Source organism: Apteryx rowi, unplaced genomic scaffold (genome assembly GCF_003343035.1).
Source record: "Apteryx rowi isolate R43461 unplaced genomic scaffold, aptRow1 scaffold_15, whole genome shotgun sequence".
Classification (NCBI taxonomy): domain Eukaryota; kingdom Metazoa; phylum Chordata; class Aves; order Apterygiformes; family Apterygidae; genus Apteryx; species Apteryx rowi.
The window spans coordinates 1,350,512-1,367,650 of record NW_020447752.1 but is presented as its reverse complement, the minus strand read 5'-3'; the positions used below and the strand labels follow the sequence as shown (position 1 = coordinate 1,367,650).

Below are 17,139 nucleotides of genomic sequence, written 5' to 3'. Positions count from 1 at the left end.
CCAGGCAGGCGCCGCGCGAGCATCACCGCCCCGCCTGCGCGGCGCAGGCGCACTCGTCTGCGCATGCGCCCGCTGCACGGCGCGGGCAGCCCCACCCACGCTTGCTTCAGAGCATGCGCAGCTAATGAGGGGGTGGCGACCATCCAGCTGCTTGGGCTACAGCCAGGCTAATTGGTCCCCGAGAAGCCAATCGCTGCTTAAGGGGCGGGCTTACGCACGCGTCGCCTACGCTACCAATCAGGCTCTGGGAAGCCGTCCGGCGCGTAGCCGCACCAGCCAATCCCCTCGCGACGACGTGCGTACCTTTCCACGTAGCCAATCAGAGAGTAAGGCGCGACCACGCGCGCGGCCAAGACGACCAATCACCGAGCGGAGCCCCGTCTTGAGTGCCCTCTACCGCACCACGTTCGAATCGCGGCCGCCAATCGCGGGGAAGGAGGCGGGGGGCCGCGCTTGTTTACCGCCTAACGGTCGCCGCAGGAAGCAGCCCTCGTCCCGCCGCGGACGCCTCCTCGTGGGCTCTTGGAAATGCGGGTAGGAACCGGGCGAGCCCCGAGGCAGCCCGCGGGGCGGGCGCCGGCCGTGCCGACGTACTTGGCCGCGTCCCAGCGCCCTGGGGCCGCCCTCACCGCGCCGCCCTCCTTCGCCCCTTCAGCCCGCCCCCTCCCTGATAAGTGGCGGGCCCGCCGGCCAATCGGGGGCGGTGGCGCTGTCAACACTCCGGAGCGCGAGGGGCAGCTGCCCAATGGGAGCGTGGGGGGGGGGGGTTAGTTATGGGGAGAGGGGCCCTGAGAGGGGGCAGAGCTGAGGAGAGGGGTCCTGAGGGGAGACAGGGCGGGAGAGGAGGTCAGTTGTGGTGAGAGGGACCCGGAGGGGAGTCAGTTATGGAGAGAGGGACCTTGACAGGGGACAGAGCTGTGGAGGAGGTCAGTTATGGGGAGAGGGGCCCCTGGGGGGGGGACAGAGCTGTGGAGGGGGTCAGTTATGGGGAGAGGGGCCCCTGGGGGGGGAAGGGGGCAGAGACTGTGGGGCAAATCCTGAGTGGGCTGTGACATTAGAGCCCATTAGAGCCCTGTCCCTTGGCAGGGCCCCCTGGGGAGCCTGGTGTGTGGGGACCTGGCACCGTGCAATGTCATGGGGAAGCAGGGATCTGAGGTGCCCGTGTCACTGCTTGGTGATGTGCAAGGAGTAAAAAGAAACAGYGATGGGATCTTGCCCAGGGCCACAGTCTCCAGGTCTTCGCTGGCCCCAGGTTTTTACATTTAAAAGCAGCGCTGGTGCATATGAGGTCAAATACCTAATAGCTTGGCTTTTTAATTCAACTCTTTTATGTAAGGACTCAGAGTTATAAAAGCTTGTTCTGTGCTATGGAAACAACAGATGACAGCTTAGCTGTTACCCAGTGCTGTTACAGCTCACTTAATATATATATTTTTTGCTGCGAACAGGCTTCTTCTGATGAGGTTATGAAACGAGCCTGTGTCATGGTTAAGTCCCACCCTGCTGCTCTGCTGCTGAGATAGGCCACCCATGATTTCATCCTGGGGCGCTGGGGGTGACTGATGTCCCCCACCCCCACCATATCCATCCAGCTGCTTCTGAGGCACTTGCTGCTTCTGCCAGGTTAGGTGCCTCATAACCTTAAAGTTTTCCAGACTCCTGACCACTAGAAAAGGAAGAAAGACTTTCTTTCAATTTATCCCAAGAAGGTCTGTCAAAGGGATATGTGTATCTGTGCTAAACTCTTTCCAGTTCTTGCTTTTTTGAGTCCTAATCAAAGGAGATAGCTTGAGTGACTATCTGGAAAACATTTTTCTGTTTTACTGGAGTCTGTTTGGCCTCAGTAGTAAAATCAGTCTGYGTCTACTAGCTTCCTTCCAGTGGAAATCAGTTTTTATACTTCCAAAACTGTCTGTACAAGATATRTATCAAAGAGCTATGTACTTAGAAATAATGAAAGCGTAAATCTACAAAAGGCAGTGGCATGTCCTTGTAAGCACTGTAAAGAACGATGGTCATGCAGTAAAGGTATTGGCCTGCTGTAAGGGAGCAGGGATTTATTAGCTTTCTCACAGACTACTGGGATAACATTACTTGATGTCTCTTTCTGTTCTCCATCCTTTAAATGATCATAAGGTTTTTCTTCAGTATTGGGACATAGGATAAATTCACTAGGGCATAGAAGATGCTACAATAAGCACTATAGAAAAACTGATTAATCAATATATTTTGTGGTTTACCTTAATGAAAGTATGGAAACTGGAAGCATATTCTAGTCTCCTACAGCAATTCTTGTAAACTGCTGYTTTTGAGGGCCTAAAGACCTTAGGGCAGTTCTTTCATATATATTTATTTATTTATGCTGTTTGCAATTAACCAGCACCTGTTTTTTAGCTACTGTGGGATTTCAGTTTGACTACATTTTATTGTTAATTAATAAGGAATCTGTCCTGAACAGTTTTAATGCTTTTTGAATTAATGCTATACAGTAATAATAAGTATTCTGTGAAAAAAGTAAGACAAATATCACACAAGCAAATAACCATAGTGGAAGAATTGGTCAGCGGCAATCTAATTCAGCATTTCTCAAAGAAAAAATTTTTTTGTTTGTTTTCTTATAGCCAAGGTGCAGATTCCCATTCAGCAGATTTAAATATATTGACAATGGGCCCTTTTTTCTTAATTGTGTTTCATGGAAGTCTTAAAAACAGTCTGTGGAGCCCCAGATTAAMGAACCACTGCTCTGCCTGGAATGTTTTGGATTCAGACACCCCTTTTAGCCCTGACTAACTGTCATGGGCAGCTAGAAATCTCTTTTTGATGTGTAGGCGTCCCAGCAAGTACAAGGCAGGCTAAATAACTGCAAGCATAGCACAGGCAAGAAAAAGAGGTTTTTGGAGTGCTAGCATTTTCAGAGTGGTTTGGCTGAAATAACTGTCTCTTTAATCAGGTTTGGTTTCTTCAAACAACAAAACCAAATGGCTTGTTGAAATAGGAGCRTGATATTTCTTTATATTTGCAGGATAACATCATACTTGGACATAAGATATGGAAAACTGTGACTTAGTGAACGCTGTACAAGAAATCCCTTCAGCTTCTGCAGACACTGATGTCAGAAATACCTACAACTCTGTCTTTAACTTGAATTCTAACAGGTGATATGCTAAAGAAATTCCTAAAAAAAATATTTTTATTAATTTTGTTTTGCATATATAGTATGCTTTTACAATAACATTATTATTAAGATGAAATTATCTGTAGTATATTTTAGTTTTCTTTACGGTTGCAGGTATAACTTAATGCTTAATGTGACAATGAGATAAAAGTCTTACTGAAAGAAGTGTCATATCTTCCTTAAACTTCTATTGCCTTGCATCTCTTGAAATGGAGAAAAAAAAAAAACACCACTAACTTGGAGAGATTACAAGAGATTGTTCTTTGGAAAGATCATATGCTATGTTAAATCATTTGTAGAGAACAGTGGCTCAGAAAAACTGAATTGTTTTTCTGTTCAGTGCCCAAGATACTCTCAGTGAACAAGAATGGCAAATGTGGACTAATGGCCTAAGTTACAGCTCAGGAGAGGTTCTACTTGAATGACCTGTTAAGATGATAATTACACGTCACTTATTACACATATAACCTCTCAGATGGAGGCAGTAGTCTCAGACTTCATAAGGCATTTACACAGAAGCTTATATCTGTAAGCTTCTGACCTCAGAATCTATGAAGGAGAATTTAGACTTGATGAGAAGCTGTACTTATTGACATGTGTTAGTGAGCAATAATAYTTGTGCTGCTTATGCTCTCTTCTTGGAAAGCTATTGTATTTTAGTAATATATGTGTAAGATGCACTTACATGTTGCACTTACGTGATGCACTCTGGGGATTCTGTGACATTTTCTTGAAAATATTCTTATTAATGAATCAGTTATGTTTTTCCAGCATGATGAGCATCGCAGTGTAAATTAAGCATGTATTTCTTTTATACTAGTAGTATATTGTTTTGGCTACTATGTTGGACATCTGGCACAATAAATAATTGAAATGTTTTTCCTCATGTTTCAGTAGAAGTCCCTCACCCAATCCCAATGGAGTTTCTGGTTACTCAGGGAATACCAGGTCCTCATTAATACCTGGTTCTGTTGAAGTGCTTGCCTCCTTTATGCAAGATATCCAGAACGTTGGAAGTGCTGACTCAGAAACTGTGAAGAACTGTGAGGTATTTGATGCTAAGGCTTATTTAATAAAAATTATTCATGAATAAGTTTTGCATTTTGGAAGACAAGTCTAATGATGGTACAGGTTAGCAGTATTGCTATTTATGCTTATTGTTGGAACAAGTTCTTTTACAATATTATGAACTAATCACTTAAATGGATTTCATTGCAATCTTACATTAGGGTTTTTATATATGTGTGTTTTACAATTACAATACTGGCATGAATATCTTTTCAAAGTTATTGATATTTTAAATATCTACAGAAATTTTGAATTGAAAGATTTTAAACCTCTAAAATCAAAACACTTCAGACTGAAGTCTTGCAGCAGTGATATAAAAACAGAGTTGGAACTTAGAAAAGTGATCCTAGAACTCAGAAGCGTTGCTTTCCTGAAAATAGCTGTTTCAGCTGCATCACTTATTTATTCCATTTGTAGAGAGGTGTAGATGATTATTTTGCTTTCAGATTAAAAACTACACACAGATTCATTATTTAGGTATGTTGAGCTAGTTCTCTCAAGTCCTTGTTTTTTTTAACTTTTGTCTTCGTCCTTTTTTATTTTAAATTCTGTCATTATTTTTGTCTCCACAAAGAATATCAAGTTTCCACACCATGGGCGGCTTTGTGCAAAATTTTTGAGCTTTCTGGCTGTGCTCCAACAAAATATCTCTTGACAGATGCTTCTTTCGGTGCTTGTGAACAGCTCCAAGAAAAGAATATAAATGTGTGTGTCTAGGCAYGTGTTTTGTGTCTTGTGTTTGAAATATCAGGCTCTATAAACACTGGTGTAAAAGTAGTTTTTAAATTTAGGAGTTTAACACGTATTAAGAACACTATAGTTGTCCTTCTATTTTTGTTTTCACTAAATAGTTTTGTGTCTTGGCTTTTGGCTAGGCTGTTGAAAGGAAGGACTTCCGTATTAAAGGAAATGGCTGACTGGACAGAGGGATGTTTAATTATCAGTTTTAAAATTGCTCATGTTTTATTGAACTGGAATCAACCTTTCCAATATTTGACTGTATTTTCCTTCCAGTTGTTCCTTCCTTTAACTTAGTTGCTTCATCTTTAGAATGTCTTTTTTTTTTTTTTTATTTTAATGAAACACCGACCACCGAGATCTAAACTTTTTTTAAACCAAACTTAAATTGTAAAGATGTGTTATTTTGTTATCTAGAAGGATCTTTTTTCAATTAATGTGTCTATAGCAATTTGTTTCCTTTGAGTGACATGATAGGACTCTGCATGTGTTGTAGGGTGGATAACCAGAGTGCAGTTATTAAAATTTGTATTACATTAACACCTAAAGATAAGATTGAATAATTGTGTAGCTGGAGTAAAAGTTAAGAGATGCAATATGATTGTGCCTTAATTATTTAATTTTATGGTTTAATAGACGAGGTGGCTACAGTTATTCAGACTGGTGGAAAAACAATGTCAAGAACAAATAGTTGCCCAGCAAGAGCAGTTCCACCATCAAATTCAAGTAAGTATTTGTTCATGTGGGTAGATTAGGCTTAGTGTTTTGTNCCCCCCCCCCCCATTTTTTTTTCTTCCTCTTCTTCCCCCTGTCCAAAGAATACAGTATGGTCTCTGACACTGCTGTATTTTTCTGTAAGTGTGCTGGGACTGATAATTCTTCCAAAGGGCAGTTAGTTAATGGGAGTGCATGRTTGGACTGCTGACTTGCAGGATGCATCTTTCAGATAGCCTTGGCTAATTAATGAAGTAACTGATAGGAAGCACTTCAGAAGTGATGATTCTTAGAGTGTTTAATTTCAGTTCAGTTCTGTTTTCACAAATGTTTGGTTCAGAATGCCCACACAGTAATTGGATTTTAAGTACAGCTTGTTTTGTATTAACTGCTAGAATGTATCAGTTCTAATTTCGAGACAGTGTATTCTTCTCTCCATCAGAAAACATTATGTAACTTGTAATTCCCTTGTATAGATAGTATATAGCATAGGAAAACATTCATTGTAGTAGTTGAACATCTATTTCACAATTTAGTTGAATAATCTCCCTTTCTAAGAATAAAAAATGACTCAAATGTGAAGATTCACGTTTTTGTTGAACCATATTTATCCATTAAAACAGAACAAAAGAAATGTATATGTGTGTATGAAAGATGGTAATTCTATAAATATGTAATACTTAATATCTTCATCATTTTGGTTGCTGTTTTTCCCTTCCCTTTCTTGATGCCCTCTACACTAGTAGTAATCAACAGTTCCAGAATTGAATTAACAAGAGGTACTGTCCTTTTCTTTTATCCTATCTCCTGTTTCTTCCCCCCGCCCCCTGCCTTTTTTCCCCTCCTGTCTTGTTATTTTTGTCCCACCAGTATCTCCTTACCCTCGTATTTCCTGTCTCATACTGTAGCGGTTTGATTTACTTGTTGCTAATGATAGCCTGACTAATCCATTGTGTTGACTTTGCCAGTTTTGTCTTTATTAATAGGAAAGGCTACCTCTGGAAGAGCTGAGTTTGTGGTATCAAGAGGGATTTACTAACTGCATGAGTTGTCACACTAAATATAAAATCAATGKCCGTAACTTACTTCCAGTTGTATGAATGCATTAGATAAAATAGATGGAGCTGTTCCAAACTTAAACTGGTGTATCAGTGAACTAGCAGAAACACTGAAATACAGGGAACTCAACACACTTTGATACTAAAAAGACAAAATGAATGACCTACTAGTTGGGATAGAAAAGCAAGATGTGCTTTCAGCATTGACGTGACTCTGAGATAAGATTTGCTCTATGCTGTGTTTCAAGACCAGCTGTGCTTATGAAAATAAATCTTCATCCTTATTGGATCAAGGATCAAAAGACCTTGAGTTCATGTTGGAATCACAGTGTTGGAATTGCAGTCCTCAGCTTATGTGAACTATACACTAAAAGAAAATTGTGCTAATGATGAACTATCACCAGCTATGGATCCTTCCCAAGTCAAGTTTTTATTTAAGATAATAAAAACAAACAAAAAAAGCCACCTATAGTCCCAAAACTTTATACAAATCTTCATACTGAGTGTCATTTTCCTTTTTTTTTTTTTTTTTTCCCCTTCTCTTGGAGTTATTTGTGGCTATGCAAGGAGACATAAAAGTGCTGCTTAATTGGAATACTAACCTTTCACCTTTCCCACACAAGGTATTAATGACAAAGATTAAATGTCAGCAGAGAATCTGATCAGTTTGTTTTCCTCAGTTCTGTTTCTTCCCTTTTGTTCTGTGTTCCCTATCTTCCCTGGCAGAATTGAATCATAGAATTAAATCACAAGTGATTATTGCAGTCATGATTGAAATCATTAGCACACCAAAAAACTTGAAATTACGGCAGAAACTTCATCCTTAAGTCTTAATTTAAACATAGGAGGCTTGATTCTGAGTAGTGTTATATTTATTTTCTTCTGAAACTAAGCCTTGTTTTCTTTTTTTAATTACATACTTCCAGAGAAAGAACGATTTTTTTGTGTTCAATTTGTCCCTTCCACTTGGTATTCATATGTGAGTAATGTATTGTAGTTCTATGAAAAAACATTAGTAGAGTCCCATGCTCTTAAAATTATTGAACTTTGAGATTTTTCCAGGGGGAATTAGTTTTGAATGTGCTCTTGAAAACAGCTAAATACTTTGGTCTTGCAGTGTGTAACACAAGTTGTGCGCACATGCGGAGTTCAGTAGTCTCAGTGCAGCTCTGCAGAAGCCCAGGTCCCTGGCCGCAGATCGTGGCCGTGGACGTTAACATGAAATCTCTTCATAGCCCTTGACAAAAGCATCAGTTGTTTCTTGGAGCTGCTTCAGTATACCTGTATGCAACTATAAGCCATTTAAAAATATTGTTTACCTAATATACCGAAATACCTCTTATTGTGGACTTAAATGAAATAACCTGTTAAATCTCTTCAGGTGATCTAGTTACAGGTTTGCTCTGCTCTATTGGATATCAAAACAATCAAAACGTAAACCTTTGTATCATGTGAACTACCTAATAACTTATTATCTAAATCGGATATTTTAAAGCCAAGTTTTATGCGAATAATCTTACAGAGGTACATTATTCCTATTAGTGTAATAGAGTAATAGTTTATACTTCCATTAAAGCATCCTTCTAATCTTAGGAAATTTATCTCCAAGTTTTAATTATTTCGGACCTAAATTTAGCAAAGGATCTTTGTCCACTTTTAATGACATGCTTAGATAATTTATATTTGAGCAGGTGGTTGRTAAAATGCTATAATTCTGAAGGCATGTAGCTAATACACATGCATGTTTTTACATTAATAAATGACTATGGAGACCAGTAATTCACTGCTTGAAATTAAGAGTTGTTACCATGCACATTTTACTGTTATGCACAGAATGCATATGTTTACTTTATGCATGAGATGTCTACATATTGAAAAATTTAATAGGAGTTATTTGAAATAAGCATTCTAATTCTGTTATTAGTAACACGAATTGAAGAGGGATTAAAATATAAATATGACTTGTGGCATGATCTTTTTTTTTTTTCTTCTTCTTCTTCTTTTCTCTCTTTAGCTGATTCAGAATGAGATAAGGGAGTTAGTGAAACTGCAGACCAGCAATTGGGGTGCCGGCAAGAGCAGAAGTTTGCCTGCCAAACTTACAGACACTTTTTCTTCATTAGAAAGTCAAATGGGGTTGCGTTCTGAAATCTTTGAAGGAAATGAGTGCATTGTCAATCAGCTTAAATCTAATGAAGCAGAAAGTCAGCCAAATGCATCTGCTTTGCATCAGGAATGTTTTGCAAGTGATGTTTCAGTGAGTAGGGGGTATGGTACCCTTTCTGCTTCCGAACTGAACCCTGACAAATCTACTGACATTAGCGAGTGCACAGACTACATGGAGAAAACTTCACAAGGACAGGGTGATGCAGCAGTATTGCAGAGAGATGCAGTCGTAGCCAGTGTTCAAAATAAAAGAGAACTTTCACCGAAAAAAACAGAGGAAAATTGTCCATCAGGAAGGAATGATGTTTTAGTTTTTCCTGCTGAATTTGAACATAAGGTTAATGAAGCTCAATGCGGAAAAATAAACAGGTAAGTGGTAAACTTTATATATAAAGTATATGATAGACCCCATTCAGTAAGCATCTGTTGGTACCCATAAACACGTAAGAATTGAATGAAACTTCTTGAATGTAAAAAATACATCTACCAAGCAGTATAAYGTATTTGATTAGCTTGACACTTCTGCGTGATGCACGCTTTACATCTGCGGTATTCATGTCTTGTAGGTTCATTGGAAAAACACAATGGCTTTTTATTGTAAATATGAGCTAAGATGCAGTTTGCATACAGTGTTTTATCTGTGTGACAGAATTTTAGGTGCTGATTATCAATTTTTAAATGACTGATATTTTGCTATTGTGTTCAAGTAGCCTTTCCTGCTAGCTTATATGCATGCATTACAGTAATAAATTGTATCAAAAAACAGCCAGACACAAAATGCTCTCCTSTCTTCCCTGCCCCGTATCCAGTCTGGTGGAACAACCAGAACTTGAGACTGGCCAGCCACTTCGGCTGGTCTGTGAGCAGTAATATTGACCAAATCCTTCTGTGGTTGCACAGAATTTAACAGCGTACTGTGCTCTCTCTGTCAGACTGGATTGTAAAGGCAGTGGCTTCAGATGGCCATGAGCTATATCAGAGGTCACGTGGGCAGCATGTTGCCTGTGAGTTCCTGATAGTAGTTTGCAGAGAAAAAGAACTTTCTCTTCATGGAAAAACAGCGGATTGTGACAATGAACTTGCATTTTRCTAGTACATAATAAAACACAGAACCAGCTTCCTTTAGAGGAATGGATTTGGAAATGTGTCACCTCAGAGTACAGGACAGACCATGACCGCGTCGGTATGCAAGTTCTCTTCCTCCTTTCCGTTGGGATTTATTCCAGTATTCAATTCATCTTGTACCATTCCATGAGTTTGGTCGTTGCAATTCATGGAGAACTTGCTAGGTGGGGTATGTATTACTACCAGGAAAGCTGAGGGCTGGAGAAGCTCAATTCCGGTATGTTTTTCATTTAAAAAAACAAAAAAAAAAAATTAAGAAAACTTTGAAATCATTGACATGTGACATTTTGCCCTTTTTATTTAAAAATGCACTTTTTTTTTTTTTTGAAATTACCTTCTATTTCAAAATATGAACATGGTTGGAAGGAAGAGAGGGTTCATATCAAAATGGAATGGTTCATTTAACCCAAACTGGGATATATTTTTGAATTTTTAGTTGTAACATTTTTCATTGTGTCAACTTTTTGTCCCAAACGGGGACAATATGTATTTTTTTCAAAAATGCATCTTTCAATGAAGTGGGAAATTGTTCCTCTTCTACTTCTAACAAGAATTTCAGGGTGTCTCTWTTTCTTTCTGCTCATTTGCTTTTGTTTGTTTGTTTGTTCATTTGTTTGTTTTTTTTTCTATCTGTGTCTTGTTTTTATCTTTCTTATCCTTAAAGAGTAAGAGTCGATTGGGTTGGAAGGCCAGCTTAGTGTGTCCTAGCTCGTAATATCTTCTTTMAGGCCAGACTGAAAACACAACAGTAAAAAAACACTTTACATTCTYACTTGATTTTGTGTTTCTGATCAGTGTCTGCTTGAGTTGCTGAAAAAGCAGGTGTCTGGCTAAAAATATGGTGCTCTTTGTTATGATTTGTTATAGTAGGAGAACTATTTTGATTATGGGTGCAGATGATCAGCAACTTTAAGGGTGGTGGTGGTGTTGAAAATCCCAGCCCTAAAATCAGTTTAATATCCATTATTTCTCATTGTTTTTCAAAAAATGCACAGAGGCAGTGCAATTTCAATGCATATCTTTCACGTAGAAGACTAAATTGATTTCAATAGAGGTTATTTTTCTGTTGTAAAAGGGAATATATATGCGTATATATGTATTTACACACTGTTCATGTCTGTGCTTCTTACCGTGTAGTAAAACTTTAACATCATGGGCACAGAAGTTGAAACAAAACCAACCAAAAAGAATAAATGCGGAAGAAGTACATGTGAACTCTATGCAAGGAAATGAGCAAGCAAAGAAATTAACTCTTGAGAATGTAAGTTGTCTTCTATTCTTGCCATTGGTATTYTTCCAGAGAGATATTTATGTTCTGATTTAGCATATGCTTTCACGCTTAGCTTTAAGCATTTGAGTAGTTCTGTGCTAATTCGTATGTTTAAAGTTAAACTTCCACGTGGGCAGAATTTACTTCTTGGATCATTCTGTATTTACTCACATAGCTATTTTGGTTTGTTTTATTCCTTGCCTAGTTTTTGCCTTACCTTGCATCACTGGTGCAAATCCTTTCCTTACGGAGATAATGGTCCCATTCTCAACTGAAGCTTCAGCTCACAATAATTTATTGCACCATATCATTTTTTGAAGGATCTTATGTTTTCCAAATATTTGTCTTCCATTTCAGCTGGTAATCTCTCTTTTGGTACACAAGGTTGAATGGAAGGTGCTAAAGTCTTTGTGAGTTGAGGCATTAGTCGCTTGTGCAAGACAGACAGTATTTTTCTTTTTCTTTTTCTTTTTTTTTTTTTTTTAAAGCGGTAGGGGTGTTTTTGTTCTGGTTTGTTTTGGGCTTTTTTAGTTTTCTTGGCAGTCTCCAGTGCTAAAATCCCCAAATGATTATTTTCTTTTTTGTATTGTTTATGTAAGAGCAAGAATTTCATTTATGCCTGTGTATGATTTGGCAAAAGTAAACTACTCCAAGTCCTGTTTATAGCATTGGCTATGAAAAACAAGTAACCCCAATAATAGAAGTTTGGGAGACCTACTTGGCTGTTTAGAACCGTTTGTGTTAACGCATATTGCTGTGACTGGTGCATACTTTGTGCTTTAGCTCAATGTTTCTTTCAACAAGAATTTGGTTTTGATTTTTGCAACATATTATTGATTTAATAATGCCATCCATGTGTCCACAAATCTGATTATACTGAGGAGAGAAGTTTAATCATATGCAATATTGTCAACCCTAAAGGACAGCATGCAGCATGGTTATAAAAAGGCTAATCATACAATCTCATCGTACATGTAACTGTGAAAATCTAAATTTATTTTTGTTATGTTAATTATCATATACTTCTCTCCTCATGTTATTTTTAAGGAAGAAATTCCTAAAACCTGTGTTAACAGCTCCACCTATAAGAGAATAGGAGATTTRACAGCTATGAATAACTAGATTAAAGGCCTGGCCTGTTTTCTTCCCTGTGGTCACTTTGCGGGTGATCCGGAAAGGTTAAGCGTAGCGGATTTGAGAGATTTGGTCTCTCTAGTCTCCTTCTATTGTCAGTGGAAACAAGAGGTTTCTCAAAGGGGATATTCCAGACCAGGAGTCTAACTTAGCTACTGCAGATTGTCTCTTTTCTCCCTTGGCTACAGGAGGGTGCTTAAGGAGATTAGTCCCAGAAACTCAGATTTTGAAAATATCCCTCTCTTTCTGCTCCTCTGTAAGAATTCAGTTGATGCCCCTTCATTTTCCTTTTTTCCTCCTTAGGCAAAGGAGAATACATAAATTAAGGGGGACAAAAATAGCCTTGAGGTGAGACTATACTTCAAGCAATAACTTGAAAAGTTTTAGCTTTTAACTTTTTTTAACGTGCTTTTGTTAATTCAATGGTTCCCATCTTCTTTTGGTCCTCGGCTGTATTGGGCTGTATGAATTTGCCAAGTAGCATGCCTGTTAAGCTGCTGTACCTGAATAAAAATCTGAAATAATATGCAATGTTTTTCCCCGTGTTGTTCCCAACCTTTTTGAAGTTGTCTCTATTATTAGCTGGGGAGGTTGCTTAGAAAGTTTGGAGTGATGAGGATGGGGGTATGCGGCATCTCTCAAGGCTGAGATGATTGACAGTGTTTATCTCCTGGTTCGTGGTAGGTGGAGTCGTAACAGCTGAAAATAAGAAATTGCAGTCTTAGGATGAGGAAGGAGGGTAACGCTTTATTCTAAAGTCATCCCTGTATATGCTGGTATCTCTTAAGGAGCAAGAACGTTTAGATGACTGTCCCCAGAAAAGTGTATATTTTTGTAACACTTCATCTCAAAAATGCTCCTTAAGTGAATTGGCATGTGAATTAGAAAATAGCGATATTTTCTAATTATGTGGCTTAGCTTGGTTCTGCTTTTGACTGCAATTGCCCCGAATATGGATTGTATACCTCTGGATCATGCTGTATAATTAAATTTAATCTCTTTAAGAAGGCTAATAATATTTACATGCAATTTTTTTAATTGTACCCTTGATCTTTTTTTTTGTCTTGCCTTGCAATTTGCCTTTTAAATCTATTTTTTCCTTTGTTATTTTAGACAAATCTTGCTGCTGCTGCTTTGCCATCTTATGCTTTTTACCTCAATCAACCAAATGAAAGTCCGAATTCCTTAGTGTCTGAAGCTTCAGGTATACTTAATTACTCCTACTTAAATTTCCTTTTCTTTTGAATTCTGTTTTTAGAACTTTTACTATAATGCACCTCCAGTAATTTTGGGGAGGTTAGAAGGTCTCTAGGAAACTTGATTTGAGCACTGGCAAGCTGTTAAACTTTAAATAGCGTAATTCTGGTGGTCTTTCTCTTGTATTTCAAATTGATGCTAGCTCCTGTGCATCACTGCTAGCAGATATAAGACATACGGCAATCTTTTCCATCAAATTTATGAACGCTTCAAAGCTGCATTTTGTGTTTAAAACTGTTTCATAACATAACTGCTATTAATATCACAGTGGGGATCAACTGATCTTCTCAAATATTAGCATCATTGGTCCAGTAATCAGAGGACTGCATGGAAATAGAGGCAGAATCCCTGTAAGCCAAGGGCATGATTTGATACTTTTGTCCTGGTTGTGTGAGCAGACCAGAACAGAATAATCAAGTCTTTTTTAAAATTATTTTTATCTTTCTAAAAATAAAAGTAAAATAAAAATAAAGAGCCAAACAACTAATTTCCATATTTTGATCATAATACGGCGGGTCTGTTTTAGTAACAAACAGGAGCACCGAGATGCAGCTCTGCAGATTATGCATGTCTTTTTCTTCATTACAACTTGGTTGAGAGAGGGGCACACGGAAGAAATGGAAGTGGGACTGGGGCTGTTTGCCTCTCCCCCGCGTCATCTATCTAAGTCCTGCTCATCTTTCTTTCGCACGCTAGCGAGTCTTGGCGAGTACCAAACCAAAGAGTCTGTAATGTCACGTGGCTGTCTAGGATTTTGCCTTGGGCAATACGAATGGTCAGTGCTCCACTGAAATCAGTAGAAATATGACAGTTTGTGGTAAATGAGGATTTGACCTTTGACACCAAGGAGTATATCTGTAGATTTTCCCTAATTTTTAGATGTGGTTACTGATGCCGTGTGATGTAATACTAATTTATATTCCTAGCGCTTTGCATCAAGATTTTTTTTACTTCTGCTAACAAATACTTTAAGACCTGTAAGCAATAGATACCAATAATGAATACTGCATTCTTTAATGAGGCAGAATGAGGCTGCCAGAATAATATCTTATTAATGGATTTGGGGGTTCCTGTTTGGTAACTGTAAGCTTGAAACTTGTAATATTTTTTCAATATTTCTTCTTATCAGGACTTTCATACTGGAAACTAGATGAAAAGGAGATGTATCACTCTTTACCTGAGAACTTCAGAAGTGAATTCACTGATATTTTCTCCACAAAAGTATCACCAGATCAGGTAAACTTTGTACATGTTTTTAACATTGTCTTATAGTCGCTTGTCATTTTTGCTCTTTTCTACAATGGAAAGAATCAGTCCTTCAGAAGTGAACTTTCTGTGAAAAATTTCTTTTGTTAGCTTGCTCTCTTGTATTCTGTTCTTTCATTAGTCTTTTACCCCAGCTAAATTCACTTGGAATTTATTGGCCGCCTTTTGTCATTTAAAAGAAAGTGCATGTGTGTGCGTGTGTAAGAGAAGGAAAGAGACTAGTATATTTAAGGTATATAYGCCTCATTAAAGATCCTTTTTAAAACTGGGTGCTTTGAATAAAGCCTTTTTCTGTTCTAAATTGTTTTATTAGGTAAAAGTTGCTTATCTGTCTGTGGGTAAGGAGGACTGTATACAGAAAAAATAATTTAGCAATTTTATCTGTTCAAGTTGTCTTCGGCTGATGAAGTAAAGCCGTCATCATTGAAGGATATTTATCATAAAAGGCAAAAGGAAAACAAGCAGCTGCCAGACTGGAATTTTATGTCGTCTTCCCAGTCAAGTCACCCACCAGAGGTAAGATTAATCTCTTTATCTCATATCTCAGTTTGAAGATGTGACAGGTCACAGGCTGGTTTCGCATTAATCAGCCCCTGCTGCCACCTCCAGTGTTTGGCTGGAAGAGCACTTTGTGCAGCCGTGTGATGCAGGGGGCTGGGAAGCGATCCAGCTGAAAAGAACCTATAAGGATGTCCTGGGAAAAGGAGCACCTTTGCAGCACAACCTTGGGAATGATGCAGGGACAAACCTGCTGAGGCTGAGGCTGCAGCTGATGAACCGCACGTGGGACTGCAATTAGAGATAAGTGGGGTTTTCTCACTTCTTCCCACAAGACAAATTCCTTCCACCCCCAAACAGAAGAGGCTCAGGCTGTGGAAATATTCTTTATGGTATCTGTTTCTTTATTATACCCGTTTTCACGATACATCCGTTAGCTTTTTCTTGTATAAAATWAGATAGTCAAATAGCCATTGTTACTTATGTATGTTATTCATGAAGTGATCGATGACTGTACAAAGTTATTGTTTCAAGCTGCCCGCAGACGTCATAGTTCTTTTATATACATGGCTGAAATCTCTAAGGTTTTCTAGACAGCGCAGTTGTTAGATAGGTCTTTATTCTTAACGGAAACTCAAAAACCCGAGTTGCGGACATTGAGAATACGTATCATCCTCTGAGCTGCTGCAGTTCCCTTCAGTTGTGCTCTTGCTTGTTACTACTAAATAATTGTAGTAATATCCAGTGTAATTCCTGCATTGTATTATATAGAGTACTAATGTCTTCAGACAACTCCGTTTACAAAATCAAAAGTTTAAATCACAACTTTTTAGCATTCTAACTCATTTCCYAGATCTTGACGTTGGACCCAACCCTGCATATGAAACCAGGTCCGCAGACTCCAGGACACTATTTTTTTAATATTCCTGAAGAGACAGCTCCTTTTTCTCCAGACTCTATGGCAGAGCCCAGATTATCAAGTCACTGTGACACAGACTCTTTTTCACAGACAAGTAATTCATCTCAGCTAGGTGGTTCTCCAGAATATTCTGCCAGCAGTAGACCTGTGCATTTGGACTCCTGGAAAAATCACCCATTCCAAAATGAAGACAAGACCAGCTGTCCTTTTCCAATGGCATATGCTGATGCTAGTAATGATATTTTAGTCAACACTGAGGAGGAAGAAACATTGACTCTGACTCCATCTACTATTACTCATTGTGCTGACAACAGTTTACCAGGATATAGTCTTTCAGTAACATCTCTTGAAGATCCTGTGATATTATCCAAGTAAGATTTATGTTCGTTTGTTTTAATTTTTTAAAACCAACAGAGTGGGTCCTTTCATGAAAGAACTGAAACTTAAAAATACTGGTCAAGTGAACAAAATATAGGAGTTCTGTGAGCTCAGAACATTGCAGGACTTCCCCCCCCCCCCCCCCCCCCCCATGAAGTATAGATGGTTTGTAGACAGAAGAGTCATTTTCCGTTTTTACAAATGAGGGTTACAAAGAGATGAAATGTCTTTCTTGGGACCATACTATTTGATCTATGAGACAGTGTTTGTGCTCTGTCTCCTTGACCCTGAAGGTCAGAGCCTTGACTAGAAGACAAAACAATTTTCTATGTATTCATGCTTGGTTATTTACATTTATACATTAGAATAAAGA

At 38.7% G+C, this 17,139-nt stretch overlaps 2 protein-coding genes across 6 annotated transcripts in view; one reads left to right on the top strand and one right to left on the bottom strand.

Annotated features, from left to right (window-relative positions):
* The window catches only part of CUNH12orf65 (chromosome unknown C12orf65 homolog), a 5,678-nt gene extending 5,277 nt beyond the window's left edge, over window positions 1-401 (bottom strand). Inside the window, exon 1 of the mRNA XM_026058893.1 lies at window positions 304-401. The gene's annotated coding sequence lies outside the window, so the exon portion shown is untranslated. The remainder of the gene's footprint in view (window positions 1-303) is intronic.
* Window positions 402-444: 43 nt separating this feature from the next.
* Window positions 445-17,139, top strand: part of MPHOSPH9 (M-phase phosphoprotein 9) — a 32,573-nt gene continuing 15,878 nt past the window's right edge. For 2 of the 5 annotated variants that reach the window (XM_026058886.1, XM_026058890.1), the window contains exons 1-10: window positions 445-534; window positions 3,023-3,155; window positions 4,070-4,223; window positions 5,618-5,707; window positions 8,768-9,288; window positions 11,182-11,305; window positions 13,562-13,652; window positions 14,835-14,941; window positions 15,362-15,487; window positions 16,323-16,759. In XM_026058886.1, coding sequence (XP_025914671.1) covers window positions 3,049-3,155; window positions 4,070-4,223; window positions 5,618-5,707; window positions 8,768-9,288; window positions 11,182-11,305; window positions 13,562-13,652; window positions 14,835-14,941; window positions 15,362-15,487; window positions 16,323-16,759 — 1,757 coding nt within the window. In that variant the 5' untranslated portion in view covers window positions 445-534; window positions 3,023-3,048. Of the gene's footprint in view, window positions 535-832; window positions 927-1,496; window positions 1,624-3,022; window positions 3,156-4,069; window positions 4,224-5,617; window positions 5,708-8,767; window positions 9,289-11,181; window positions 11,306-13,561; window positions 13,653-14,834; window positions 14,942-15,361; window positions 15,488-16,322; window positions 16,760-17,139 lie in introns of those variants that run through there. The other 3 variants (XM_026058889.1, XM_026058887.1, XM_026058888.1) reach the window with 3 other exon arrangements.